Here is a 27,977-nt window from a genome sequence, read left to right as displayed (position 1 = left end):
CCATGCCCCTGTCCCTGTCCCCATCCCCCTGTCCCCATCCCTGTGTCCCTGTCCCCGTGCCCCTGTCCCTGTCTCCATGCCCATGCTCGTGCCCCTGTCCCTGTCCCCATCCCCCTGTCCCCATCCCCATTCCTGTGCCCCTGTCCCCCTGTCCCCATCCCCGTCCCCCTGTCCCCATCCCCATCCCCCTGTCCCCGTGCCCTCATCCCCATCCCTGTGCCCAAGTCCATGTGTCCCTGCCCCCATCCCCGTCCCCCTGTCCCCATCCCCGTCCCCCTGTCCCCATCCCCGTCCCCGTGCCCTTACCGATGTGGTCGAAGTCAATGGGGGTGCAGTCAGCGCCGGGGGGCCAGGGGCAGTGGTAGACGGCCCCCCCCTGGGTGACGTTGGGCTGGCTGGTGTTGGCCTTGGGGGCCCCCACCAGGATGCTGACACTGGGGGGGGGGGGGACAAACAGCACGGCGACACTCAGGGGTGGCCGGGGGGGGGAGGACAGACGGACGGACATACGGCTGCCACCCACACCCCCCCGGGGACACGGCGGGGACTTTTGGGTGCCCCCCCCCCCCGGGTGGGTCCCGCAGGCGCCTCTGAGTCAGCCCCGCTCCGTGGGAGAGGAAGCTCCAAAACCACCGGGGGGGGGTGGGGGGGGGGGAAAGGACCGGGGGGGGGGGTACGGAGGGGTGGGGGGGGGGGCGGCACCCACCGGGGAGGGGGGGGGCAGGGAGGGTACGGGGACCCCCGGGGCTTCGGGGTCACGGGGGTGGGGGGGTCCCCAAAAGGTCTGGGGGGGGGCAAAAGCGGTGGGAGGGGAGGGGGCAACCGGGACCCGGCCGAGCCCCCCCCCCCGCCCCCGGTGCCCCCCCCCCCCCCCGGCCCGAGGCCGTTCCGGCTCCGGTTACAGGAAACGCTCCGGGACCCCCGGCGGGGGGGAGCCGGCGCGGCGGGGGCCGGCGCGGGGTCCGGGAGCGGGGCTCAGCCCCCCCCCCCGGCCCCGCTTCCCGGCCCCGTCCCGTTCCCGTTACTCGGCCCCCGCTTCCCGGCCCGCCCCCGGTTCCCGTTCCCCCGGCCCGGTCCCGCCCCGGTTCCCGGTTCCCGGTCCCGTTCCTCGCCTCCCGGCCCGGTCCCGGTTCCCAGTTCCCGGTTCCCGTTCCCAGTTCCCGGTCCCCCTTCCCAGTTCCCGGTTCCCAGTTCCCGGTCCCGGATCCCCGCTCCCCGCCCCCGGGGGCCGCTCCCGGTCCCGCCGGGCCGCTCCCTCCCTCCCGCCCCCGCTCCCCGTCCCGGTGGCCGCTCCCCGCTCCCCGGTCCCAAATCCCCGCTCCCCCTTCCCCCCCCGGTCCCCGGTCCCCCCCCCTTCCCCGGTCCCCTCCCGGTGCCCTCCCGGTGCCCTCCCGGTGCCCACCCCCTCGCCCCACGCCCGGTGCCCTCTTCCCGGAGCCACCCCCGGTGTTCGCCGCCCGGTGCCCTCCCGGTGCCGGTACCGGTACCTCCGGGGTTTGGGCAGGTAAAAATCCAAAGCGAAGCCGAAAAGGGAACCGGGAGCCCCTCGGAAGGCGACGGGCCTCGACGCCTCCAGGTTGAAGGCGGCGGCGGGGGGGGGCGGCGGCAGCAGCAACGGGAGCAGCACCGGGAGCAGCGCCCGGCACCGGCACCGGGAGCGGCGGCACCGGGGGGGGACCGGGGCCGCGGCCGGGGCCATGGCGGAGCGGGGCTGGCCGGGCTCGGCGCTGCCTCCCGCTCCCGAGTCCCCTCGGAAAGTGCCCGGGGGGGGCCCCGGCCGCTCCGCCCCGCCGTGACTCACCGGGGAGGAGCCAGAGCCCCGCCGGGCACCGGCACCGGCACCGGCACCGGGCAGCGGGGAGGGGGGGGGGGGACGGGGGGGTGGGGGGAGGCCCCGGGGGACGGGGATGTGCCGGGGAGACGGGATGGTGCTGGGGGTGGGGGGGGGGAAAGGGGGAACCGGGAGCTGGGACACCGGGAACTGGGACACCGGGCACCGGGACACCCCGAGGGGACAGGGACACCGGGCACCGGGACACTGGGCTCCAGGACACCGGGCACCGGGACACCCCGAGGGGACAGGGACACCGGGAACCGGGAGCTGGGACACCAGGCATTGGGACACCCCGAGGGGACAGGGACACCGGGAACTGGGACACCGGGCACCGGGACACTGGGCTCCAGGACACCGGGCACCGGGACACCCCGAGGGGACAGGGACACTGGGCACCGGGACACCGGGCATTGGGACACCCCAAGGGGACAGGGACACCCCAGGGTTACTGGGACAGCGGGGGGGGGGGGGGGGGACAGGGGCACCGGGAGCTGGGACACCAGGACACCGGGACACCCTGGGGGCACCGGGACACCCCAGGTGGACAGGGACACCGGGCACTGGGACATCAGGCACTGGGACACCAGGCACTGGGACACCCCGAGGGGACAGGGACACCCCAGGGGTACCGGGACAGCCCGGGGGGACAGGGACATCCCAGGGGGACAGGGACACTGGGCACTGGTACAGTCTGGGGGGACAGAGACACCGGTCACCGGGACACTGGTCACTGGGACACCCCAAGGGGACAGGGACACCAGGCACTGGGACATCCTGGGGGGACAGGGACACCCCAGCGGCACCGGGACACCCCAGGGGACAGGGACACTGGGCTCCAGGACACCGGTCACCAGGACACTGGGCACTGGGACAGCCTGGTGGGACAGGGACACCGGGCACCGGGACACAAGGCACCGGGACACTGGGACACGCTGGGAGGATGGGGACATGGGGACACTCGAGGGGGACGGGGACATAGGGAGAACCTCAGTGGGATGGGGACGCCGGGGACTGGGAGAACTGGGGGACACCAAGAGGACGGGGACACTGTGGGGACACCGAGGCACTGTGGAGGTGGGGACGGGGACACCGGGCAGTGGGGACACCCAGGTGGATGTGGGGACACTGGGGACACGGGACACTGGGGGGGTGGGCCCTGGGGCAGAGAGCTGGGGGACACTGGGGGGTTGTGGGACAGCGGGGGACCAGGGGACACAGGACACGGGGGGACAGGACACCAAGGGGACAAAGGGACGCGGGATACTGGGGGGGAACTGGGATGCTGGCAGGGCAAAGGGACACGGGGGGCAGTGGGGGGACCCAGGTGGGCCAGGCACGAGGTGACAGCGTGGGGACACTGTGGGGGCTGGGATGGGGACACGTGTGGGGACAGGGACACTGGGGGACACGGGACATGGGGGGGGGACACGGGACATGGAGGGGGGGACACTGGGCATGGAGGGGGGGACAGGAGACGGAGGGGAGCAGCGGGGTGGGACAGGGGGGACACAGGACACGGGGCAGACGTGAGCGGGACGGGGACAGGGCCGCAGGCCTGGGGACAGCGGCGGGGAGGAAGGGGACACGCTGGGCCGGGGGGGCCGGGGGGGCCGGGGGGGCCGCGGCCGTTTCCTGGAAGGAAGCAGCGGAAACGGAGCTGGAGCCGTTCCCACGCGGCTGCACCGGGGGGGAGGGACCGGGACCCCCCCCCCCCCCCCCTCGCACGAGGGACACGTGGGGACACACCAGCACCCCGGCACGGGGCCGGCGTGCGAGGGCGTGCGAGGCGAGCACCCATGGGTGCTGCCGCCCTCGAGCGGCTTTGGGGCGCGCAAGCCTGCGAACTGTGCACGTCTGGGGACTCGCGCCCAGCGGGCGTGCAGATCGGCGTGCTCGCCCTCCTCCACACGGGTGTGCAAGCCCGGGAGAGCACGCGACCCCGGCTGCGCGTGCAAATCGGCACGCTCGCTGCCCCCCCCCCCACCGTGCAAGCGGCGCACGTTCCGCCTCCCCCCCCGCGCGTGCAAACGGTGCACGCCCGCCGTGCCCGAGCGTGCAAGCGGTGCCTTTCGCCCCCCCGTCCCCCCCCCGGCTCGTGCAAGGGGTGTCCCCCCGAGCCCCCCCAAGGCCTCCCGTGCGAGGGGGGTGCCCGGGCGTGCGAGGGGCCGGGGCGGGAGGGGTGGGCGTGCGCAGGGGGGCCGGGGCCTCGCACGCCTGCCGCGGGGCCGCCGCATTCCTGCGCCGCTGATGCAATGGCGCCCGCCACAGCTGGGCTGGGGTCGGGGGGACGTGGGGGGCTCCGGGGGGGACACGGGGGGGGTGTCCCCTCCTCCTGTCACCCCCCCGAATCGGGCCTGGGTCCCCCACGCGGCACCGTGCGAGGGGCGCTGCTCCCATGGGTGCCAAGCGTGGGAGCTCGCCCGCGCCGGTGGGCACCGGGGGGGGGGGTGCGTGCCCCCCGTGGGCACGGTGCCCGCGGGGACAGTGGGGACAATGGGGACGTTTCCGCGGGCTGGGGAGGGGGGGAAGTGACAGGCGGGTGGCGAACAATGAGCTGGCGCCGGGGCCCTTCCTGCCCTCGCCCGGCCTCGCACGCCCGGCCCCGCGCCGGCCTCTGCCCCCTCGTGCACACGCGTGTGCCCTGGCACCGTCTGCTTGTGCCCCCTTGTGCATGCTCCCCCCCCCCCCCGTGTCCCCGTGCCAGGGCCGTGCCGGCTGCCCCGCTCGTGCCTCAGTTTCCCCCACACTCTGGCCTGGAGGAGCCTGATCCTGGAGCCCCCCCCCCCCCCCCCCACAGTGCCGTCCCCGTTGCCCCCATCCTGAGGGCACCCATGGGTGCCAGCCCCATGGCCCCCCACCCCCAGGTCCCCCACCCCCAGTTCCCCCACCCCCACGTCCCCCACCCCCAGGTCCCCCACCCCAGGTCCCCCACCCCCACGTCCCCCACTCCCAGCTCCCCCATCCCCACGGCCCCCCATTGCCCCCCCACCTCCCTGGCCCCCATCTTTGGGACACCCCGCGGGTGCCATCCTCGTGGCTCCCCACCGCCACGTGCCCCCCCCCCAGTCCCCATGCCCCCCCCCAACCCCTCTCCTGGCCCCCCCTTCCCCCCCCCATCCCTCCCCGGGACACCCCCAGCCCCACCCAGGGATGCCGGCACCGGGGTCAGGGCTCGGGTGCCCCCGGCTAAGTATGGCCAGGGCGTCCCTGAGTCACTGCGGGGCCGGGGGGGGGCTGCGGGTGCTGCGGGGGGGGGCCCCGGGCCTGACTCACTGCAGCCGTCAGCCCCTATATAGCCTGGGCCCGCGCCGGGGCCACGTCACCCCCAGCACCCCCCCTTAACCCCCCCCCCCGTCTGGGGCACCCGGCACACATCGGGCTCAAGCGGGGGGGGACCGTGATTGAGGGGGGGGGCACGAGGGTGGCCACGGCGCGGCATCCCCATGGGTAATGGGGTGGGGGCACGGGGTGACATAGGGACATAGGGCAGGGGGTTGGCACGCGCAAGCGACACCGGGGGGGGGCACGCGGGCGCCCGTGTCCCCGGGTGGGGGGCGCGGGGGCTGGCGCCGTTCCCCGGGGCTGGCGCGGGGCCCGGTGCCGCGCGGTGCAGCCCCGCGCCGGCTGCTTCCCAAAAAGGCGCTGGCGGCTGCAGGCGTTGGGGAGCCGGCACCCGGCCAGCACGGGGGGCCGCCGCCGCCGCCGCGGGGGGCAGGAGGGGCCCCGGAGGGCGCAGGCACGGGTGGAGGGAGGGCGGGAGGGGGGCACGGGCAGGGGCACGGCAATGTGGAGGGACACGGGCACGGGCACGGGCAGGGACACGGGTATGGGCACGGGCAGGGACGCAGGCAGGGACATGGGAATGTGAAGGGACATGGGCAGGGACATGGGCAGGGACACGGGAATGCGCAGGGACAGGGACACGGGCAGGGACGTGGGTATGGACACGGGCAGGTACACGGGAACGGGCACGGACACAGGGAGGGACATGGGCATCGGCAGGGACACCGGGAAGGACACGGGAATGCACGGGGACACGGGCAGGGACACGGGAACGCACAGGGACATGGATGTGGGTACGGGCAGGGGCACGGGGACGGGCACGGACAGGGACACGGGGATGCACGGGGACACGGGCAGGGACGCCAGCAGGGACACGGGGATGGACACGGACACCGACACGCCCAGGGTGCAGCCCTGGTGGCACTGCTGTGACCGACACACGCGTGTGCCCGGGACCCCCCTGGCCGTGCCGTGGGCACCGTGGGGACGCGGAGTTGTGAGCACGCGCGTGTGCGCCTTGTGTGAGCACACCCGGGGCAGGACCTCGGGACACGTCACCCCCCGCCCCTCCCGCACACACTCGTCACCTCCTCCACGCGCACACACACACACGTGTGCGCTCCCAGCCACCCCCTTGTGCTCCCCCCCATTTTCGCTCCCTGCCTCCGCTCCTCCTGCGGCGTGGGGCGTCCCCAAGACGCTCGGGACCAGCCGCCCCCTCCCCCAGGCGCCAGGCCCCCCCCTTTTTGCCCTTTTTGACCCCTTCCAGCTCCCAGGCGTTGCGCAAAGCACCCCGCAATCCTCCCCGGACCGCGCTTGGCGGCCTCGATTAAACACCAAGCGGCCACGGGGCGTTTTTAAGGGCTTTAGCGCCGTGGAAGGGACACAGGCAGGCGACAGACGCTGGCTGGCCCTCGTCGTCCCCGTCCCTGCTGTTTCGGGGCATGTGTTGTTTTTCCGCCCAATTTCCTGCTTTAACGAGCCCCGCTCGCCCCGCAGAAGCGGCGCGGCGGACGGCGGAGCTCGGGCCAAGCCCCGCTGTGGGGCGGCCGTGCCCCTGGAGCCCCCATCCCTCGAGGCAGGGCCCCGTCCCTTCGCCGGGCACCGCTCGGTACCCGAATTTCTCCGGCTCTCCCCGCGAGGCTGTAAACACGGGCTGGGGAACGCCCTGGCTGGGGGAGGAGGAAGGAAGCTTCTCCCCGCGGGCTGGCGGCCGCCGCGGCAGCGCCCGGCCCCGCTTTTGGAAGGGGCGAGGGTCCAACAGGTAGAGAAGCGGCCCGGTGGCAGGGAGCGATCCCGACGCCCGGCTCCTCCGCTTCTGCGCCACCGTCTGCGGCCTCCCAGCCCGCCCGGGCTGCGGAGATGAAAGCAGAGGTGCCAAAACTCCCCCAGGGGCTCCACAGGGAGCGATTCCTGCAGGGAATCCCCCCCCGGGGCCGGGCTTCTCACCTCCCTGGGTGCCGAGCAGAGCAGAAGGGGGCTCCTCCTGCAGCCCCCCCCCCCCCCCGTGGGCAGCAGCTTTCGGAGGCGTCAGCATCGCTGCTCCCACCCCGGCGACTTCAAAGCGCCCCCAGCCCCTCGGCGAGGGCAGGAGGGGCGGCTTTATGGCCGGGGCCTCGCCGCTGCCATTTGCCCGCAACCGCCGGCCACCCTCTTCCTCTTCCTGCCGCTTTCGGGAGCAGTTTGACGATGGATGTTTTTCAACCCCCCCCCCCGCCCCCCCTCTCCAGCAGAACCCCCGCCGGCCTCTCTCTGCCTTCGCTGGGCCGGCCGGCGGTGAATCACAGCGGGGAGACGGCGCTGAGTTAAGGCGAGGGGAATTTTTAATGGGTATCGCGCAGGCGGCGCGGAGCTGCGGGGACTGAAATCCGCGTGTCTCCTCGTCGTCACCGGCGCCCGCCGGGCAGGGGGCTCCGCGGACGTCCCCTGGGCGCGGGGACTGCGGGGAGCCGTGCCGGGACGCTGCCTCCGTCGCTCCGGGCGCTCGTGGCGTTTTCTCGCTGCGTGGAGGAGAACTGGGAGAAGCGGTTAAAGCACCGGGGGCAGCTCCGAGCGGGCAGAAAACCTCCCCAGAACACAGCGCGGAGAGGCCGCTGCGCTCTCCCCGAAGCACTGTGGTGTCAGGGCAGGGCTTGCTGCTTGACGGTGGCGGCCAGGAACACGACGGGGGGGACATTTATTTGCATTTCCCAGCCCGGTGCTGCAGCCCGGCCCCTAAATCCCCCACGTGCTGGTCAAATACTGGGCCCCAGAGCAGGAAAACATCCCCCTGCATGCCCCCAGGAGCCGTCCCCGCCACCCCAGCAGCTCCTTCCCCTCCTCAGCCCACGACGGGCAGGTAGCGGCACCCCGTGAAGGGCTTTCCATCAGGCAGCAGCGCCCCGCAAACACCTTTCCGTCAGCTTTCCAACGGCTTTTCGTGCCCCGGAGCAACCCCGCCGCCAGATGGGAGCTGCAGAGCCCCCGTCTCTGTGCCGGGAGCAGGCAGCGACGTTCCTCCGGGCGCAGCCCAAAATCCCGGCCGCTCTCCCTCCCTCCCTCCCTCCCTACCTCCTCGTGCCCTCGTTGGCCGCGGCCCAGGCGAAGGGAAAATCCGACGCTGCGACGGCCCTGCCAGCAGCAGCAGCGGTGGCCGAGGAGCTCCGGGAGCGCTCCCTGCGCGCGCGGAAGGAAACCGGCGCTGATCCGACGCCGGACACGTGTCTGCTTCGCCGTCGTTGCGCTGCGGGGTGTAAAAGCGGAAAGGTTAAGCTCGAGCTTCCGTTTTCGTCCCAGCCCAGCTGGCTCGCTCACCTCTGGAAGCGGAGCTGCAGCCAAAGCGTGCTCCGAGGGGGGAACGGCCTCCCCGTGGCGGGGGGGAGTTTGGGGTTTGTTGAGGGGTCCGGCAAACAAAAGTCTGGGGAGAGGCACCCCCAGAACCTACTGTGCCCGGGGTCTGGAGAGCCTGGTGTGCCCCGGGGAGGTGTTTGGGGCTCCTGCTGCACCCCGTGGAGGTGTTTTTGGTGCCTGGTGCACCCCAGGGAGGTGTTTGGCGCACCCAGTGCACCCCGTGGAGGTGTTTTTGGTGCCTGGTGCACCCTACGGAGCTGTTTGGGGTGCCTGGTGTGTCCCGTGGAGGTGTTTGGGATGCCTGGTGCACCCCGTGGAGGTGTTTTTGGTGCCCAGTGCACCCCGTGGAGGTGTTTTTGGTGCCCAGTGCACCCCGTGAAGGTGTTTGGGGTGCCTGGTGCATCCCAGGGAGGTGTTTGGGGGGCCCGCTGCACCCCAGGGAGGTGTTCGGGGTGCCTGGTACACCCCAAGGAGGCGCTGGAGCACCCGGTGTGCCCCATGGAGGTGTTTGGGGTGCCTGGTGCGCCCCGTGGAGGTGTTTTTGGTGCCTGGTGTGCCTCACGGAGGTGTTTTTGGGGTGCCTGCTGCCCCCCGGGGAGGTGTTGGCGGCACCCGGCCCCGCTGCTCGCAGCGTGTCGGGGGCTGCAGTTCGCCCACCCTCGGCCCTTCCAGCGGACGGCCAGGATCCCCAACCGCTTCCAGCGAGACAAAACAAGGCCGAAAAGGTGGAAAACGGGGAAAAACGCCCGTCGTTCGCCACCCCCGACAAAAATAACCCGGCCCTTGAACCTACCCGGCTGGATCCACCCTCGGAGCAAAACTCCCGGCAAGTGTTGCAACGCCGTTATTGGCACGGCTCAGAGCACACATGAAACTGCTCTGGAAACCACAGGGGAGAGATGTCAGGCAAAGCCGAACCAGTCAGAGGCTTTTAAACAAGCGAGGCACAAAAAAAAATAAAAAAAAGCCCGAGAAATTCCTCCTTAACCCTTGCGGGGCGGGGAGGGATCGGGGGCCGGCTTCCCACCTGCGGGCTTCCCGCTGGAAACGTTTCCGCTCTGTCCGGCGAGGAAAAAAAAAAAAAAAGGATCAGCTTCACGGCCGGGGAGGATGCGGGGGTAAAAAAAAAGAACAAAAAAAGCTGGGAAAAACTCAGGAGGGAGTCCTGGTTCTGCACGGGGAGGTGCTGGGGGGTTAACCCCGCTGATGAAGTCGGGCAAGGGGGGTTCGAACACGGCCCTGGGGGAAAAAAAAAGAAAAAAAAAGGCAGCTTCGGGCAAAGGTAGGTTAAATCCTGGCGAGGAGAGGGGAGGAAGCAGCGCCTCCGAGCATCCCGGCTCTGGATAGGCGATGGAGGGAGGAAAGGAGTCTCCCAGATGGGCCGAGCCCAGGATGTGCGGCTCCTGCCAGATGTGCGCGGAAAGCGCTCCGCAGCTGCGGCTCCGGCCCTGGCAAGCGAGGAATTAATTGCAGCAGCAGATCGCTCCTCCTCTGCCCGGCCAGCGGGGACGGGCGTGACCCCCTCCTGCACGCTTCCCCCCCAAAGCCAGCCGCAAGGCGCAGGATCTCTACCTGACCTCTCCGTGAACCGCTGCAAAAAAAGAAAAAAAGAAAAAAAAAGCAGGATTTCCCCCCAAACCGAGCCCCGCGGGGTCCCCGCCGCTGCTTGCGGCGTGCCGGGGGCGGCCGGGAGCCAGCGTGACACACAAATTCCCCGTTTCCACGCGTACTGCCCCAAATCCGCCTCGTCGGCGAGCCCTCCTCACCTCTCGGCGCCGCCGGGGCTCCCTGGGGTCCCGTCCCCCCGAAGGGCTCGGAAATATCCTGCGGGAAGGAAAAGTAAAAAAAAGGGGGGGGGGAAGAAATTAAGGGATTGAGAAATTGAGGAATTAATTAAGAAATTAAGGAATTAATTAAGAAATTAAGGAATTAAAAAACTCAGGGATTGAGAAATTAAGGAATTAATTAAGAAATTAAGGAATTAATTAAGAAATCAAGGAATTAATTAAGAAATCAAGGAATTAATTAAGAAATCAAGGAATTAAAAAACTAAGGGATTGAGAAATTAAGGAATTAATTAAGAAATTAAGGAATTAAAAAACTAAGGGATTGAGAAATTAAGGAATTAATTAAGAAATTAAGGCATTAAAAAACTAAGGGATTGAGAAATTAAGGAATTAAGAAATTAAGGAATTAAAAAACTAAGGAATCGAGAAATTAAGGAATTAATTAAGAAATTAAGGAATTAAAAAACTAAGGAATCGAGAAATTAAGGAATTAATTAAGAAATTAAGGAATTAAAAAACTAAGGAATCGAGAAATTAAGGAATTAATTAAGAAATTAAGGAATTAAAAAACTAAGGAATTGAGAAATTAAGGAATTAATTAAGAAATTAAGGAATTAAAAAACTAAGGAATTGAGAAATTAAGGAATTAATTAAGAAATTAAGGAATTAAAAAACTAAGGAATCAAGAAATTAAGGAATTAATTAAGAAATGAAGGAATTGAGAAATTAACGAATTAAGGAATTAATTAAGAAATTAAGGGATTAATTAATAAATGAAGGAATTGAGAAACGAAGGAATCAGGGAGGGGGAAGAGGATCGCGGGGATCCCTCGGTCCCGGCGCTGGGGTTGAGCACGGGGTGGGTGTGACGGGTCCGTGTGCCCGCGGGGGGGTGGGGGGGGCACAGGGTGACACAATTTTTTGGAGGGCCGCCCGGGGCGGGGGCTGGCGAGGCTCCCCCCGGCTGCCCCCCCCCCCCCCCCCCAGCCGGGTGGGGAAATCCTGCGAGCCCTGGGGACATGGCCTGGGTTGTGCAAGAGGCGCTGAAATTAAATAAAATCTCCACCCCCCGGGCCCAAAATCTGGGCAGTGCCCGCTGGCGCCAGGCTAGGGAGGCTCCTTTGGTGGTTTTTGGGGTGAAATAGGGGGGATTTGGTGCACAGGGGGGCGGGAAGCAGCCCCCAGCGTGTCGGGGGAGGGGGCGTGAGGCGGGTTTTGGGGTTACTTGGAGCCGTTTTGGGTCACGGGGGGGGCGGTTTCGGCCGTCCTCTTCTGAGCTGTCGCCGTCCGAGGATGAGTTAAGGGGAGGGGACCTTGGGGACGGGGCAGGGGGGGGCAGTGGGGGCCTGGGGGGGGGCAGTGGGGGCCTGGGGACACACTGGGGGGGGGCAGGACACAGGCATTGCAAACGAGGGGGCGGGGGGGACGATTTTGGGGGGCAGCAGCGGGATACAGCTGGCCCTGGGCTCATGGGGACAAACCGAGGGCACGGTGACACCGACAGACCCCGCAGCGCTCGGGGGGCTGCTGCTGCGCCCCCCCCCCCCTAAAAATTTCATCTGTGCCACAAGCAGGGGACACAGCACGGAGCGTGGGGGGGGGGGGGGGGGGGGGGCAGGACAGCGTGCTCGCAGCACGGGGCCCTCCTGGTCCCCGTCCTCGTGGTCCTCACCCCGCGGCGGCCCCAATTCCCCTGACGCCCCCCCCTCGCGACGCCCCCCTCCCCCCACAACGCCACAGGGCCCCCCCCCCCGACACCACAGGGCCCCCCCCCGCCCCGACAGCAGGCACACTCGCAGGCGGCGTTATTTCAAACATATATTTCAAACCTCTTGCTATCACTATTTCCCCAGCGGTCACTGCCCCCCCCGTGCCCAGCGGTGCCCCCGCCCCAGGGGGGCTGCTGACGAACGCTGCCCCGGCCCCCCCGCCGCCATCCTCGGGCCCTCGAAGTCCAGCTCCGCGCCGGGGCGGGGCACCGTGCCTCGGGTCCGGCGCTGGGGTGCTGCTGGGGTGCGCCTGGAGGGGGGGGGGGGGGGAAGAGCAGGGTGTCGGGGCGGGGAGCACCCCGAGGGGTGCACCCCGGGGTGGGGGGACATGTCCCCTACCTGTCGCTCGGGAGGCGCAGCTCGCCCGTCGTGACTTTGAAGATAAACGGGGGGGCGTCTTCCAGCCCTTCCAGCTCTGTTTTTTTTTGGGGGGGGGGACACACAAAGGGGACGTGGCAGCTTTGGGGGGACGCCGGGGGGACACCGGCGGGCTCTGGGGATACTCACCTGCGTCCCAGTCCTCCTGGCAGGGGGGGCTCTGCCACGCCGCGGGGGCCTCGGGGCTTTTTCCGTCGGCGCCGGGCTTCATGGGCGCCTCTGCAGGAGAAGGGGGGGCGATTGGGGCGGGAGGGGGGCCGGGGGGGGGCTGTGTAACGGGGGGGGGGCTGTGTAACGGGGGGTGGGGGCTGCGTACCTAGGGGGACGTCCATCGGGCGGCGGTCGGGGCAGGAGGCGAGGTGTCTCTGCAGCTCGGCGTGCGGCACCCTGTGGCGGGCGTTGAAGGGGCAGATGGCCAGCTGGCGGGCGACCTGCGGGTTGTTCTGCGGGACGGGGGGGGGGAGGAAGATTAGGAGGATGATGAAGATGAGGAGCCCCGTGCCGCCCCCCAGCCCCCCCCGCTCACCCGCTCGCACTTGACGAGGTGGTAGGGCAGCCGCGCCACCCGCACCCGGTGGCTCTTGTCGTAGGGGCACTGCACGAGGGCCTGGGGATCCGGCGTGTCCTCCTCCATGGCCGGGTCCCCACCGGCGGCCCCGGCCCCGAGCTCCTCGCACCGGACGCGAACCGGCCCCGGCCCCTCCCCGCGTCGCAACGGCAACGCGGCCTGGCTCCCGCCGCGGCCTAACGGCGCCTCGCCGGCCGTGGCCCCGTCGCCGTGGCAACGCGGCCTGGCTTCCGCCGCGGCCTGACGCGTCGCCATGGCAACGCGGCCTAGCTTCCGCCGAAGCCCGAGGGCGTCGCCGTGGCAACGCGGCCTAATGGCGTCGCCATGGCAACGCGGCCTGGGTTTCGCCGCGGGGTTGTTTTGAAGGGGGTCCCGGGGGGTGTTATAGCGCCCGGGGGGATGTGTGAGGTGGTGTGTGGGCTCTGGGGGTGTTACATGGACCTGGGGGTGTTCCATGGGCCCTACGTGGTGTTATATGGACCTGGGAGGTGTTGTATGGGCCCTGGGGGGTGTTACGTGGGCCCTATGTGGTCTTATATGCACCTGGGAGGTGCTATATGGGCCCTGAGGGGTGTTACATGGACCTGGGAGGTGTTGTATGGGCCCTGAGGGGTGTTACGTGGGCCCTACGTGATGTTATATGCACCTGGGAGGTGCTATATGGGCCCTGGGGGGTGTCGTATGGGTCCTGCATGGTGTTATATGGACTTGGGGGTGTTATATGGGCCCTACACAGTGTTACGTGGAGCTAGGTTTTGTTATATGGGCCCTGGGAGGGTTATGTGGGCCCTGGGGGGTGTTGTATGGGTCCTGCATGGTCTTATATGCACCTGGGAGGTGCTATATGGGCCCTACATGGTGTTACGTGGAGCTAGGGTTTGTTATATGGGCCCTGGGAGGGTTATGTGGGCCCTGGGGGGTGTTGTATGGGTCCTGGGGGGTGTTATATGGACCCAGGGAGTGTTATATGGGCCCTGGGGGGTGTTATGTGGGTCCCCAAGGGTGTTACATGGGTCCTGAGGGGCATTATATGGGTCCTGCATGGTATTCTGTGGGCCCTAGAGGTTGTTATATGGGCCCTTTGTGGTGTTATGTGGACCTAGGGGTGTTAGATGGGTCTGGACACTGTAATATGGGCCCTGGATGGTGGTATAGGGCCCTGAACAAGGTGACGTGGGCTTTGCGAGGTGTTACACAGGCCCTGGGTGTTATTACGTGGATCCAGTGGTGTTATATGGTCCTGGTCAGCGTAATATGGGCCCTGGGTGGTGTGTTAGGGCTTCGGACTCTGTCACATTGGGCTCGCAAGGCGTTATAGAGCCCCGGGTGCTATTATGCGGCCCTGGGCGGTGGTATAGGGCCGTGGCTGGAGTCGTTACGGGGCCAGGGCCGGCGTTGCATGTCACGTCACGCCGCGTCGCCGTCACCCGTCACCATCACGTGCTGGCGGCCCCAGCCCAGGAAGCCCAGGAAGGGGAAGTCGGTGCCGCGGCCGCGGGGCGGATCGGGGACGAGGGGGGACGCGGGGTGGCCCCCCCAGCACGCCGCCGCCATGTCGCTGCCCTCCGTGTACCAGAACAAGTTTGCCGAGAAGCTGACCATCCTCAACGACCGGGGCCGGGGCGTCCTCGTCCGCATCTACAACATCAAAAAGGTCGAGTTTGGGGTGGGGGGTGAAGGAACGGGGGCCGTGGGGGGGGAGTCTTGTGGGGTGTGACCCCAGGAGAGGGGTTCTGGGGGCTCTGACTTTGTCAGGGGGTCCCCGCAGACCTGCTCCGACCCCAAGACGCGGCCGAACTTCCTCAGCGACAAGGCCATGGAGCCCTGCGTCAAGTTCATCAACAAGAAGTTCCCTAACCTGGACGTGCGGAGCAGCACGGTGAGGGGCCGCGATGTCCCCTCTGTCCCCAGCCCCGCGTCACACCCCTTCTGGGTGGCCTCGTGCCACGCAGCACCTCCCTTCCACCCTCCCGACATCACCCTTGCCTGGGTGTCACCCCACCTCGTGCCGTCGCCACCTGGCTTCCCCTCCGTCCCCCTCCCCGTGTCACCTCTGCCCCGTGTCATCCCGCCCGGGGTGTCCCCGGTGTGTCACCCCCGCCGTGTCACCCGCGCTGTCCCTCGCAGCAACACCTGGGGCCGGTGCACAAGGACAAGGGGGACATCGTGCGCGCGCTGGGGCCCTTCTACCACTCCTTCGTGGACGTCCTGGAGTTCAGGGTGAGCTTGGTGCCGGGGGGGCAGCGCTGGCCTCTCGGTCTGGGGGGGTTGGGGACAGCGGTGACGTGGCTCCTTGTCCCTGCCAGGACCACGTCTACGAGCTGCTGAACACCATCGACGCCAACCAGTGCTTCTTCGACATCGTGAGTAGGGCACCGGGGAGGGGGTCCCCGGGGGGATTTGGGGTGCCCAAAGTGCTCCGGGGGGGGTGATGGGGGTGGCCGCAGCTCACGGCTTCGCCGCCGTCCCCAGCACGTCAACTACGACTTCACCAAGGGCTACCTGGACCTGGTTGTCACCTACGTGTCCCTCGTCCTGCTGCTGGCCCGCACCGAGGACCGCCGGGCGCTCGTCGGCATGTACCACTGCGCCCACGAGATGAGCCACGGAGCCAGGTGGGTCGGCTGGCCCCAAAGCCCTTCGGGGGCTGTCCTCGGGGACCGTCCCCCTTCAGGGGCTGTCCCCAGGGACTCGTCCCCACGAGCTGTCCCCGCGAGGGCTGTCCCCAGCGCCCTGTCCCCGCAGCGACCCCAGCTTTGCCCGCCTGGGCCAGATGCTGCTGGAGTACGAGCACCCCCTCAAGAAGCTGACGGAGGAATTTGGGCCGCACACCAAGGTGGGGGCCGGGAGCTCCCGAGGGTCCTGGGAGCCGGCGGGGCCACGTCGGACCCCGGGCCACCCCTGTGCTGTCCCCGCTTTGTCCCCCAGGCTGTCACCAGCGCCCTCCTGTCCCTCCATTTCCTCTTCGCCCGGAGGAACCAGGGGGCCGAGCAGTGGCGCAGCGACCAGCTCCTCAGCCTGCTCAGCACCGCCGGGGCCATGCTGAGCCCCGCCAGCTCCGACACCGTGAGTGCCGCCGTGCCCGGTGGGGTGGGGGGGTGAGGGGGGGATGCCCGTCACCCCGGAGAGGGCGCGGGAGGGCCGCGAGCGGTGACGCCGCGACGCCTCCGTCCCCAGATGGCCTGCGAGTACCTGTCCCTGGAGGTGATGGAGCGCTGGATCCTGAGTGAGTCCTCGTGGGGAGCCCCGCGGGGGGTTGGTGTCGCGGTGCCCGGCGCCCGCCCCCCCCCGCCTGACAGCTGTGCCCCCAGTGGGATTCCTGGTGTGCCCGGGGGCCCTGGGGATGTCCCCGCAGTGCCTGGAGCTGTGGCGGCTGGCGCTGCAGGGCTCGCTCTACCTCACCCTCCTCCGCGACGAGGTCCTGCAGGTCCACAAGGTCACCGAGGAGCTGCTCGGCAGCCTCAAGGGGTAACGGCGGGGCTGGGGGCTCTGCCGGGGGCTGGGGGCTCTGCCGGGGGCTCGGGGTGCCGGTGGGTGCCAGAAATTGGGTGTACGGGGGGGGTTTGGGTGCTGGGTGTGATGTTGGGTGCCAGAAACTGGGTGTATGGGGGGTGGTTTGGGTGCTGGGGGTGATGCTGGGTGCCAGAAGCTGGGTGCACGGGGGGGGTTTGGGTACTGGGGGTGGCGGTGGGTGCCAGAAACTGGGTGTATGGGGGGGGGTTGGGTGCTGGGGGTGATGCTGGGTGCCAGAAACTGGGTGTATGGGGGGTGGTTTGGGTGCTGGGGGTGATGCTGGGTGCCAGAAACTGGGTGTATGGGGGGGGGGTTGGGTGCTGGGGGTGATGCTGGGTGCCAGAAACTGGGTGTATGGGGGGGGTTGGGTGCTGGGGGTGATGCTGGGTGCCAGAAGCGGGGTGCACGGGGGGGTTTGGGTGCTGGGGGTGATGCTGGGTGCCAGAAGCTGGGTGTATGGGTGGGGGTTTGGGTGCTGGGGGTGATGCTGGGTGCCAGATGCTGGGTGCACGGGGGGGTTTGGGTGCTGGGGGTGATGCTGGGTGCCAGATGCTGGGTGCACGGGGGGGCTCTGGGGGATCTTTGGGGTGTCCCATGCGTGGCACTGCCCAGCCGTGTCCCCCCTCGCAGCTACGGGAAGCGGGTGGCCGATCTCAAGGAGTGCAAGGAACATGCCGTGGCTCAAAGGTCAGGGGGCTCCGGGGGGACCTGGGGGGGCTGGGGAGGGTCCCAGGGGGTCCCAAAGCTTTAAAGGGATCGAGGGGTCCCCACCCCATGAGGCTCTGATGTCCCAGCGGCTCCAGGGGGGCGTGGGGAGGTGCCAACACCCGGGGGGTGGTCAGGGTTCCCCCCAGTTTGATTTACATCGTTCCCACCTTTGCCACACGGTGCCTGGGATGTCCCTGGGGGGGGGGGGGGGGGACAGGGTGGCTGGAGGGGTATTGGGGTGGCCCTGACCCTCATCCTGACCCCCCCCCCCCACAGCGGACCCCTGCACCGGGGCCGGCGGGTGTACCTGCGCGGGGCCGTGCGGGAGCTCGAGGCGCTGCTGGAGGATCAGCCCGGGCTGCTGGGACCCAAGGTGAGCACTGGGGGGGGGAAACAGCAGCAACGTGGGGGCCGAGGGGGGGTGGGAATACTGCCCGTGGGGTTGGGGTTAACGGGGCACGCGGTGGGGCAAGGGGGGTGCCGGGGCGGGGAGGTTACGGGGCAGCGGGGGCAGCCCCAGGCAGGGGGGGCGACGGGAGGGTTGGCTGCGGGTTTGGGGCAGCAGGGTGTGTTTGGGGGGGGGTGCCAGGGCTCTGCATCGGCGTGGGGGGGGGAAAGCCGCCTGTGGGGTCTGTGTGGGGTCCGTGCCGGTGCCCCGTGCCCTCTAAGCCCTGCCCTGCCCAGGCTCTCTTCGTCTTCATGGCGCTCTCCTTCTGCCGGGACGAGGTGAGCTGGCTGGTGCGGCACGCCGAGCACGTCACCAAGACCAAAACCCCCGAGGATTTCACTGACAGGTGAGCACGGTTTCGGGGTGGCTGCGGGCGGCGGTGGACCGTGCCCCTGTGGCGGGGCTTGGCTGCCCCTTTTTTTGGGGGGGAGGGGGATGTTTTGGGGCTTTTTGTCCCCGCTCTGACGGGTGGCCCCGGCGGCAGCCACATCGCGGAGATGCTCTTCCTCATGGAGCAGCTGCGGAGCCTGGTGCGGCGCCAGGTCGGGGTGCTGCAGCGCTACCACGTGCAGTACCTGGCCCGCTTCGACGCCCTGGTGCTGAGCGAGATCATTCAGGTACCGCGGGGCGGGCGGGCGATGCCCCGGGCTGGCTGCTGGGGGCTGATCGTGTCCCCTCTTGGGGCTGGCCCTGTCCCCTGTGGCTGTCCCCGATCCCGTCCCCGTCCCCACAGAACCTCTCCGTGTGCCCTGAGGAGGAATCCATCATCCTGTCGTCCTTCGTCAGCTCCCTCTCGGCTCTCTCAGTCAAGGGAGGTAGGGACCACGTCCCTGTGGCACAGCCTGGGGACCTGGGGACACGGCCTGGGGACCTGGGGACACGGCCTGGGGACCTGGGGACACATCCTGGGGACCTGGGGACACGGCCTGGGGACCGATGTCCTCCTGTCCTGCAGCCCAGCAGCAATCCTGGCGCTGTGTTGGGCACCCAGGCGCAGGCTCAGGGGGGGCAGTGGGTACACAGGAGCTCCTGGGGGTCCCACGGGGTGGGTGCCGCCACCCCAAGCTGGCACCCAGCGCCCCCTGGCTCAGCACCTCCCCATCAGCACCCCCAGCCCGAGGCTCAGCCCCTCCTGCCCCCCCCCCCCGGGGCCCTTCCCCATGTCTGCCCACGTTTCTCTCTCCCCGCAGTCGATGACAAGGAGCAGTTCGATTTCACTCCGCTCCGCCTGGACTGGTTCCGGCTGCAGGTGCTGTCCTTGTCCTTGGCTCTGTCCCTGTCCCCGTCCCTGTCCTCATTCCCTGCGCCAATCCCTCTCCTCTTTCCCCATCCCAGTCCCCGTCCCTGTGTCCTTCACCTCCCAGTCCCCGTCCCTATTTCCATCACCTCCCAGTCCCCGTCCCTATTTCCATCACCTCCCAGTCCCCGTCCCTATTTCCTTCACCTCCCAGTCCCCGCCCCTATTTCCTTCACCTCCCAGTCCCCGTCCCTTTTTCCTTCACCTCCCAGTCCCCGTCCCTTTTTCCTTCACCTCCCAGTCCCCGTCCCTATTTCCATCACCTCCCAGTCCCCGTCCCTATTTCCTTCACCTCCCAGTCCCCGTCCCTTTTTCCTTCACCTCCCAGTCCCCGTCCCTTTTTCCTTCACCTCCCAGTCCCCGTCCCTATTTCCATCACCTCCCAGTCCCCGTCCCTTTTTCCTTCGCCTCCCAGTCCCCGTCCCTGTGTCCTTCACCTCCCAGTCCCTTGCTGTCCCCACTGCCATCCCAACCACTGTCCCCGTCCCCCTCCCAGCGGTCCCCTCTGCCCTGCCGTCCCCCTGAGCCCCCCGTCCCCCCGCAGGCCTACACCAGCGTGGCCAAGGCCTCGCTGCCGCTGGCCACCAACCCCGACGTGGGCCGCGTCATGAACCTCGTCGTCTTCCACACCAAGCTGCTCGACTCCCTGGAGGAGCTGCTGGCCGAGGCCTCCGACCTCTCGGACCTGTGGTGAGCAGCGGTGCCCGTCGTGCCTCAGTTTCCCCAGAGGCGTTGGGGTTGGCCAGGCTGGGGGGGCCCCTATCCAGGTGCTGAGCCAAGCACGCAGCGGGGTGACGGGTGTGGGAAGGGGTGGAGGTGGCCGTGGGTGATGTGTCAGCTCTAGGAGAGGGTGGGCAGGGTTAGGTGACAGGCTCGGGGGGCATACACACGGATATGGGGACGGGGGCAGCGCACGTGTGGCGTAGGATGGGGGTTTTCTCCTCCTGGAAGGGAAGGGGAGGGAAAAGAGAAAGGAAAGAAAAGGAAAGAGAAGGGGAGAGAAAAGGAAGAGAGGAAAGAGGAGAGAAAAGGAAAGAGAGGAGAAAAGGAAAGAGAGGAGAAAAGGAAAGAGGAGAGAAAAGGAAAGAGGAGAGAAAATGAAAGAGGAAAGAAAAGGAAAAAGGAAAGAGGAGAGGAAAGGAGAAAGGAAAGAGGAGAGAAAAGGAAAGAGAGGAGAAAAGGGGACAAGGAGAGAGGAGAGAAAAAGGGAAAAGGAGAGAGGAGAGAAAAGGAGAAAAGGAGAGAGGAGAGAAAAAGGAAAAAGGAAAGAGGGGAGAAAAGGGGAAAGGGAAAGAGGAGAGAAAAGGGAAAAAGGAAAAAGGGGAGAAAAGGGGAAAAGGAAAAAGGGGAGAAAAGGTGAAAAGGAAAAAGGGGAGAAAAGGGGAAAAGGAAAGAGGGGAGAAAAGGAGAAAAGGGAAGAGGAGAGAAAAAGGAAAAAGGAAAGAGGAGAGAAAAGGAAAGAGGAGAGAAAAGGGAAGAGAGGAGACAAGACCAACAGACCCTCTGAAACACGTCCTGCCCCTCTGTCTCGCCCCTCTGCTCACCCCCCTGCAGTTTCTACCCTCGCATCATGGAGAAAATGTTTGTGGCGACCATGGAGGAGCCCTCGATGCTGCGCTACAGCATCGCCTTCCCTCTGCTCTGCAGCCACTTCTCCCGCTGCGTCCACCCCATGTGCCCCGAGGAGGTGGGTTCTGCAGCCCGGGGGGGGGACGTGGGGGGACAGAGGCACTGTGGCACGTGGGTGGGGGACGCTGGCAGTCGGGGACAGTCGGGGCCATGGCCTCGGGGCAGCCCTGGCCCCGTGCCACACGGCTGCGGGGCATCGTGGCCGCGTCGTGGCCGTCACGTCACTCTCCCTCCGCAGTACCCCCAGCTCCAGGCCGTGGCGCTGGGGCTGTGCAACAAGTTCCTGGAGGAGATGGCCCGGCAGGCCAGCGGCTGCATCATGGACGCCTGCGCCGAGCACCACAACCTCAGCGAGCAGGTGGGGAGCTCAGAACCCCTGAATATCAGGGGCTGGAAGGGACCCTGAAAGATCACCCGGCCCGGTCCCCCTGCCGGAGCAGGGACACCCGGATCGGGTCACACAGGAACGCCTCCGGGCGGGTTTGGGGTGACTGCAGAGAAGGAGACCCCACAGCCCCCCGGGCAGCCTGTTCCGTGCTCTGCCGCCCTCCCCGTGCCCAAGTTTGGGCTCGTTTTGAAGCGGAACCTCCCGTGTCCCAGCTTGCACCCGCTGCCCCCCGTCCTGTCGCTGGGTGTCACCGAGCAGAGCCTGGCCCCGTCCTCCTGCCGCTCGCCCTTCCCATAATTATAAACGTTAACGAGGTCGCCCCTCAGCCTCCTCTCCTCCAAGCCTCAGAGCCCCAGCTCCCTCAGCCTCCCCTCCCTTAATGCTCCGCTCCCTTCATCATCCTCGGGGCTCTGCGCTGGGCTCTCTCAAGCAGTGAGGGGCAGGCCCCCAGCGCCTCCGAGCTCTCCGTGGCTTTTGGGGTCTCCAGGACCTCTGTAGCTTTTGGGGTGTCTTTGGCCTCTTTGCTCTCGATGTTCTCCATGGCCTCGGGACGGGAGAGGCCGTGGGGAGCAGAGCTGGCGGGCTGTGTCCCCGATTCAGCCTTGGGGGCTGGGGGCTGTGATCCTAGAGGCCCCCGTTGTAACCCTAACCCCCTGTTCCCACCAGCTGCTTCCCAAGCACTGCGCCTCCACCGTCAGCAAGGCCCGCAACAAGAAGACCCTAAAACACCCGGCCAAGAAGGGGGAGCCCGAGCGGGACAAGCCGGGGGCCGAGAGCCAGAGGAAGGACCGGACCCTGACCACCAAGTGAGAGGAGGGCTGGGGGGGGGGTGGGCACGGCCCTGGGGGGCAGCACAGGGCCACGGGAACACCGCCGTGGGCACCAGACCTTGGGGGTGGGCTTGGTGTGACGTGGCCGTGCCCCGACGGGCATGGCGTGGTCACGGGGCCGTCCCCACGACCCTACGGGGCCGCGGGGTGGCTGCCAGCGTGCGCTGCCCCCGCCCCCAGCATGGACAAGCTGCACCTGACGCTGGCCGAGCTGTCCCTGAGCCTCAACCACGTGCCCAACTTCACCGTCTTCGAGCACACGGTGACGCCGGCTGAGTACCTCAGCAGCCACCTGGAGACGCGCTTCACCAAGTAGGGACGGGGCTGCGGGGCCGCGCGGCGCAGCGGGGCCGGGTCCCCGCGCTGCTGCCGGGGGGCCGTTTGCCCACGGATCCGTGGCCAGCCCCGTCCCGTCCCCTTCAGGGCCGTCGTGGCCATGGCGGGCTACAGCCAGGCCACGCAGGAGGTGGCCCGTCCCTCGGAGGTGCTGGTGGGGCTGGGCGCCTACGTGACCTTCATCCAGTCGCTGGCGCACTTGGTGGGCCTGGACACGGGGCGCATCATCCGCAGCGTCCTCCTGCAGCAGACGCAGCCCCGCGACGCCGCCGGCGAGCAGACCCTCACCACCATCTACACCAACTGGTGGGTGCCAGCGCCCGAAAACGCGGGGTGTCCAACCCCCCCCCACCCCCACGTCCCCTCCCTGGGGGGGATGCGGCCCCGTGGGGTCAGCGGTTTGATGTGCGCAGGTACCTGGAGGCCCTGCTGCGCCAGGCCAGCATGGGGGCCATCGTGCTGGCCCCCGCCCTGCAGGCCTTCACCACGGTGCCCCGCGAGGGCGAGCCGTCCTTCAGCGCCGCCGAGTTCTCCGACGTCTCAGGTGAGGGACGCGGGGAGGACGCGGGGATGCCGCCGGGGAGCCATCCCCTCTGTGTCCCCTGCTGACGTCCCTGCTCTTGTCCTTGTCCCTGCAGAGATGCGGGCGCTGGCCGAGCTCATCGGGCCCTACGGCATGAAGTTCCTGAGCGACAACCTCATGTGGCACGTCAGCTCCCAGGTCACTGAGCTGAAGGTAAGGACGAGGTGCCGGGTGCCAGGTTTGGGGTGCCGGGTGCCAGGTTTGGGGTGCCGGGTGCCAGGTTTGGGGTGCCGGGGCCAGGTTTGGGGTGTCAGGACCAGGTTTGGGGTTCTGGGGCCAGGGCTGAGGTGCCAGGGCCAGGTTTGAGGTGCCAGGACCAGGTTCAAGGTGCCAGGATCAGGGTCAGGGTGCTGGGACCAGGGTCAGGGTGCCAGGACCAGGTGCCAGGACCAGGACGAGGGTGCCGGTGCCGAGTGCTGCAGCGCGTCAGGGCAGGCAGGGCCACCCTCGGGGACCACCCCAATCCCTCGCGCTCGCTCCCGAGAGTGGAGCGGGGCCGAAAGCACCGGGACGGCCGCGCGTGTCCCCGGTGCCAGCGGCCCCGTGTCCCTGGCAGAAGCTGGTCAACGAGAACATGGACACGCTGGTCCAGCTGCGCTCCAGCTCCTGCAAGCCCGAGCAGATGGCAGCTCTGCTGCCCCGGCTGACCTGTGAGTCTGGGGGGGGCGTCGGGGACGTGCGGCTGGCACGCACACGGGCCTTTTGGCACGTTTGCACGCTCGTCTGCGTGCACGCACGCTGCACGGATCCTTCCCGAGCCCTCTCCTCCTCCCGCAGCGGCCGACAACGTCCTGAAGCGGATGACCATCATCGGCGAGATCCTGAGCTTCCGCGCCATGGCGCAGCAGGGCCTGCGGGAGGTGGGCGCCCCCCCCCCGGGTCAGCACGAGCCCCCCCCCGGGCTTTTTTCCCCCCTGGTGCTCCTTCACCGGTGTCTCCCCGCAGGTCTTCTCCCACCACTGCCCCTTCCTCATGGGCCCCATCGAGTGTCTGACGGACGTGGTCACCCCCGACACCGACATCCAGGTGGGCACGGAGGTGGGGCGGGGACAGCGTGGTGCCACCCGTGCTTCGGGCAGCCGTCCCCACGCGGGGCTGGCTCGTGTGGCACTCGGCGACGTTACACGGCGTTGTGTCACTCGAGCCCTGAGCCTTTGTGGCCTCCCAGGTCACCCTGAGCATCTTCGAGCTGGCCTCAGCCGCGGGGATCCCCTGCGAGATCGACCCTGCGCTGGTCAACGTCCTCGCCGGCAGCAAGACGGGTACTGCAGGGCCTGGGGGGTCCCGGGGGGGCTGTCCCCGAGGTCCTCCTGGGTCCCCTGGCTAATGTCCCCTCCCTCCCTGGCAGATGGCTCGTCCTCGGAGGAGGACTACAAGGTCGCCTGCCTGCTGCTGGTCTTCGTGGCCGTGTCCCTGCCCTTGCTGGCCTCCGACCCGGCGTCCATCTACAACACGGAGACGGACGGTGAGGCATGGCCGTGCCCCTCACCTCCACCCCGGCCGTGTCCCTGTGTCCCCGGCCGTGTCCCTGTGTCCCCGGCCCTGTCCCTGTGTCCCCAGTCCTGGCTGTGTCCCCAATCCTGGCTGTGTCCCACCGCCCCTGACCCCACAGCGCCCTGACCCCCCACCCTCCCTACGAGTGCAGGGACCCCCCGGGTCATTTACACCCCCTAGCTGCAGCTGAAGGTCAGCGGGGACAGCGGGACCCCGATGTCACCGGCTTTGGGGTCCCCCACGCGCAGCCCCCGCGCTGTCCCCAACCCCCCCGTGTCCCCAGGCTACAACAACAACATCCACTGCCTGGCCAAGGCCATCATCCACGTGTCGGCCGCGCTCTTCACCGTCCACAACAAGAACATCGAGACCCACCTCAAGGAGTTCCTGCTGGTGAGCGCGGCCGGGGACCGGAGACGGGGGGACGGAGACGTCCCCGGACGGGGGTGGGCACCACCTGGGGGGGGTCGGCACAGCCCCGGCGCTGAGCAGGATCCGTCCCTCAGCTGGCCTCTGTGAGCCTCCTGCAGCTGGGCCAGGAGACGGACAAGCTGCGCGCCAGGAACCGTGACTCCGTCTGCCTGCTCATGCATCTGGTGAGTGCTGGAGGGTCCCGGGGGGGGGCCTCTGGGGGTCCCGGGTGGGGGCTACGGGTTGTATCCCTGCTCTGCCGAGCTCCTGCTGTGCCCAGGCTGCTCCAGCCCCCCCAGTTGCTCAGCCTTCACCCAGCTCTGTCCAGGCCCAGGGGGCCGGATCCAGCTCTGACGCCCTCCCCGGGGAGCCGCAGGGCTGGCGGGGTGGGGGCCACGCACCCACCGCCCCCCCTGTCCCCCCCCCCGATTGGTATTCAGGGAGCGAGCGCCCTCGCCGCAAAGCAATTTAAATGCAAATGGTTCAAGCCGGAGCTCGGGCAGGGAGGCATCTGGGGAGGGAGCACCCAGCGCTGCCCCCAGCTCGGGGGGGGGGGCACGAGGGGAAACTGAGGCACGGCGGGGCGGGGGCGGCTGCTGACGCCGTGTCCCTCGCCCCCCCCCCCCCCAACAGATCGTGGCGGAGTCGTCCTTCCTGACGGTGGACATGCTGGAGACCTGCTTCCCCTACGTCCTGCTCCGCAACGCCTACCGCGAGGTGTGCAGGGAGAATCTGCTCAGCAGGGTCCCCTCACACTGACCCCGGCCCTGCGCCGCGGTCCTGTCCCCCCAAAACTCCCCCGATCCCCCCAAAACCACCCCGATCCCCCCAAAACCACCCCGATCCCCCCAAACTCCCCCGATCCCCCCAAACCACCCCGATCCCTTCAAACCACCCCGATCCCCCCAAACTCCCCCGATCCCCCCAAACTCCCCCGATCCCCCCAAACCACCCCGATCCCTTCAAACCACCCCGATCCCCCCAAACTCCCCCGATCCCCCCAAAGCACCCCAGTCCCCTCAAGCCACCCCACTCCCCCCAAACCACCCAAAATCCCCCAACCCCACCCCGCTCCCCCCCAACCACCCCAAATCCCCCAACCCCACCCCAGGCCCCCCCAAACCACCCCAAATCCCCCAAACCGCCCCAGTCCCCCTTGCACCAACCTGGTCCTGGCTGCCTCGCTCCTCCTCCGCTGTCCCCGTCCCCACGTTGTCCCCTCAGCCCCGTCCCCTCCTTCATTAAACGCTTTTACCCCCCCAGTGGCTGCGTCCGGCTCGTGGGTTTGGGGGGGGTCTGGGGGGGGTCTGGGGCCTCGGGGAGCCCGTCCAGCCAGGCAGGGGAGGGGAGAGGGGCCGCTGGGGTTTATCAGCGAGAATTGATGCCGCAGCTTCTTGCGCCTCCAGCAGCTGGGGCTGGCCCCGTGCCTCAGTTTCCCCTCCTGCCCCCGGGGCTCTGGTTCAAGTCACGTTTCTCCTTCCCCCCCCCCCCCCCCCCCCCCCGCCCGGCATCTCCGGGTGTTTATTTTTCTCCCGTGCTGCATCTTGGGGGAAAATTAATGGGGCGAGGGAAGGAGGCGCCGGGGCGGCCGTTTCCATTCCGCTCACGGCCGCCTGCTCCGGGATGAGTCACCGGGAGCTGGGCACCGGCAGCTCCGGCTCCGCCGCGGCCCCGCTCGGCACCCCGGGGGGCTCAGCTGCCCCCCCCCCCCAAAAAACGCGGCCTGGTGGCCAAACCACCACGTCCCCAAGCCCCCATCGTGTCCCCAGGCCGAGCGTGCGGCCGCCTGGGCCGGGGCTGATTGCTTTATTGATCCCACGGGGGAAAACGCTATCGGGCCGGGGGCGACGACGTCGCCTTTTGGGGTCCCGGCCCCATTGCCGCTCCCCTCCAGCTCCGCTCGCCGGGGGCCCGACACCCCCGAAATCGCCGCCCGGAACGTGCCGCTGGTTCCCAGCTTGCCGCACGAGCCTATTTTGGCGCTCATCAATCACGATATTAAGCGGTAACGAGCTGCCTGCCGCCGCTCCCCGCCGCTAGCGCGGCTTTGTCTCGCGCGCATCCCTGCCCACGGCTGCTCCCGCGCCCGCCGCCCGCGCCCCCCCCCCTTTTGCCTCCCCATTCCCACCCCCCCCCCATCAGGCTGCCCCACGTAACGTGGGGTCCCCCCTATTCCACCCCTTCGCCCTGCCTGGCTCCGAGCCCCCTTCCCCAAAAAGTTTGGGGACCCCAAAATGCCCCCAGCAGGGTACGGAGCCCCCAGGCCACGCGGCGGGCCGTGCGGCTCTCCCTGCCGACCCCAGCACCCAGGGGGGTCCCAGCACCCAAGGGACACCCCACAGCGGTGGGAGACCCCCCCCGGCACAGCCCCCCTGTAGGAATACGAACAGAAGCATCCCCGGGAGCACCCATGGGTGCTCACCCGCAACCACCGGGAGGGGGGACGCCCAGTGGGCAGCCCCCCAGCTGAGCTGGCAGGGTGCTGAGGTGCTGGCACTCCAATGGGCCCCCCCCCCGGACCCCCTCCCGGTGCCGGTGCGGCGCGGTGGGTGCTGAGCACACCTACGGCCTTACGTAAGGGCTTATTAATATTCCCCGGGGGCTGCGCAGCGGCGTGGGCTGCGGGAGGCAGCGCGGGGGCTGCCGCGCTCCCCCCGGCTCATCGGGGCGCACGGGGGGCTCGGGCACCCCGAAATCCCCCCCCCCGGTGTGTGCCTGGAGACCCTCAGTTGGGTCAGGATGGGAAAGGGGGGGGCGCGGGATGGGGTCAGGGCGTGCGTGGGGCAGGGGTTGGGGTGGGGGGGAGCCCGCGGGATGGGCCCCCCCCAACCACCCCGAGCTCACCCCGCGATTCCCCGTTCCCAAAGCTGCCGTCAGCGCGTGCCCTGTCCTGGGAAGTGATTTCCCTGCACACAAACAGCCCGGCGGGGTTTGGGTAGGCCCTACAATATGTCCGGGGTGCTGCTGCCCTGCTGCTGAAGAGGGGGGGACGCTCCCCGATGTGTGGGGGGGGGCCCAGGCAGCCCTGTGCCAGCCGGCCTTGGTGACGGGGGGCGGTGGCACCGGTCTCGGCGCTGGTGGGGCTGGGGTCGCGGGGCCGTGGGGGGCACTGGGTGGGGGGCTCCAGTTCCTTCCCACGCTGCCAAGCCCTGTGCCCCCTCCCAAAGCCCCGTGGGGGTCCTGGGGTATCCCCATTCAAAACCCCATAGGGGTCCCGGGGACCGCCCTGAGAGCTCTGTAGGGATGCTGGGGTGCCCCCCTCCCCAAAACCTCACGGGGTTTCTGCAGAACCCCTCCCAAAACCCTGTGGGGGTCCTGGGGTGCCCCCCTTCATAACCCCAGAGGGGTCCCGGGGTCCCTCCCCATAAGCCCTACAGGGATGCTGGGGTGCC

At 68.3% G+C, this 27,977-nt stretch overlaps 4 protein-coding genes across 5 annotated transcripts in view; 1 reads left to right on the top strand and 3 right to left on the bottom strand.

Moving 5' to 3' along the window:
- The window catches only part of ITGA5 (integrin subunit alpha 5), a gene marked incomplete at its 5' end in the record, with an annotated part of 19,225 nt that extends 13,323 nt beyond the window's left edge, over positions 1–5,902 (bottom strand). Inside the window, 2 exon segments of the mRNA XM_083814349.1 lie at positions 307–434; positions 5,508–5,902. Of these exon segments, the coding sequence (XP_083670475.1) occupies positions 307–434; positions 5,508–5,902 (523 nt within the window).
- A 1,515-nt stretch (positions 5,903–7,417) lies between these two features.
- LOC310888032 (uncharacterized protein) lies at positions 7,418–10,266 on the bottom strand. Its single transcript, XM_083814360.1, has 6 exons — positions 10,213–10,266; positions 10,019–10,037; positions 9,474–9,685; positions 9,240–9,325; positions 8,168–8,339; positions 7,418–7,632 (listed from the first exon to the last, which is right to left on the bottom strand). The coding sequence occupies exons 4-6, from the start codon at positions 9,314–9,316 to the stop codon at positions 7,504–7,506; spliced, it is 378 nt and encodes a 125-aa protein (XP_083670486.1). The 5' UTR covers positions 9,317–9,325; positions 9,474–9,685; positions 10,019–10,037; positions 10,213–10,266; the 3' UTR covers positions 7,418–7,503.
- Positions 10,267–12,038: 1,772 nt separating this feature from the next.
- On the bottom strand, positions 12,039–13,218 carry GTSF1 (gametocyte specific factor 1). Its single transcript, XM_083814543.1, has 5 exons — positions 12,907–13,218; positions 12,697–12,823; positions 12,510–12,599; positions 12,342–12,417; positions 12,039–12,252 (listed from the first exon to the last, which is right to left on the bottom strand). Exons 1-5 carry the CDS (start codon positions 13,201–13,203, stop codon positions 12,090–12,092), a joined length of 753 nt encoding a protein of 250 aa, XP_083670669.1. The 5' UTR covers positions 13,204–13,218; the 3' UTR covers positions 12,039–12,089.
- Positions 13,219–13,372: 154 nt separating this feature from the next.
- On the top strand, positions 13,373–25,846 carry NCKAP1L (NCK associated protein 1 like). 2 transcript variants are annotated; one of them, XM_083814542.1, is made up of 31 exons: positions 13,373–14,602; positions 14,717–14,827; positions 15,076–15,168; positions 15,255–15,311; positions 15,445–15,563; positions 15,694–15,784; positions 15,877–16,014; positions 16,126–16,174; positions 16,260–16,416; positions 17,092–17,148; positions 17,446–17,542; positions 17,854–17,963; positions 18,102–18,234; positions 18,351–18,432; positions 18,808–18,866; positions 19,459–19,604; positions 20,469–20,601; positions 20,782–20,901; positions 21,598–21,737; positions 21,942–22,073; positions 22,185–22,403; positions 22,511–22,641; positions 22,736–22,833; positions 23,237–23,330; positions 23,458–23,540; positions 23,626–23,706; positions 23,849–23,942; positions 24,029–24,145; positions 24,458–24,567; positions 24,681–24,770; positions 25,219–25,846. In XM_083814542.1, exons 1-31 carry the CDS (start codon positions 14,348–14,350, stop codon positions 25,342–25,344), a joined length of 3,522 nt encoding a protein of 1,173 aa, XP_083670668.1. In that variant the 5' UTR covers positions 13,373–14,347; the 3' UTR covers positions 25,345–25,846. The 2 variants fall into 2 exon arrangements, with proteins under 2 accessions (XP_083670668.1, XP_083670667.1); XM_083814541.1 differs by having other exon boundaries at positions 15,421–15,563.
- The last annotated feature ends 2,131 nt before the right edge of the window (positions 25,847–27,977 follow it).

This window comes from Anser anser (assembly GCF_964211835.1).
Source record: "Anser anser genome assembly, chromosome: 30".
NCBI lineage: Eukaryota > Metazoa > Chordata > Aves > Anseriformes > Anatidae > Anser > Anser anser.
Note: the sequence above shows the minus strand (reverse complement) of the source record. Positions and strands in the feature narration are given on the sequence as shown.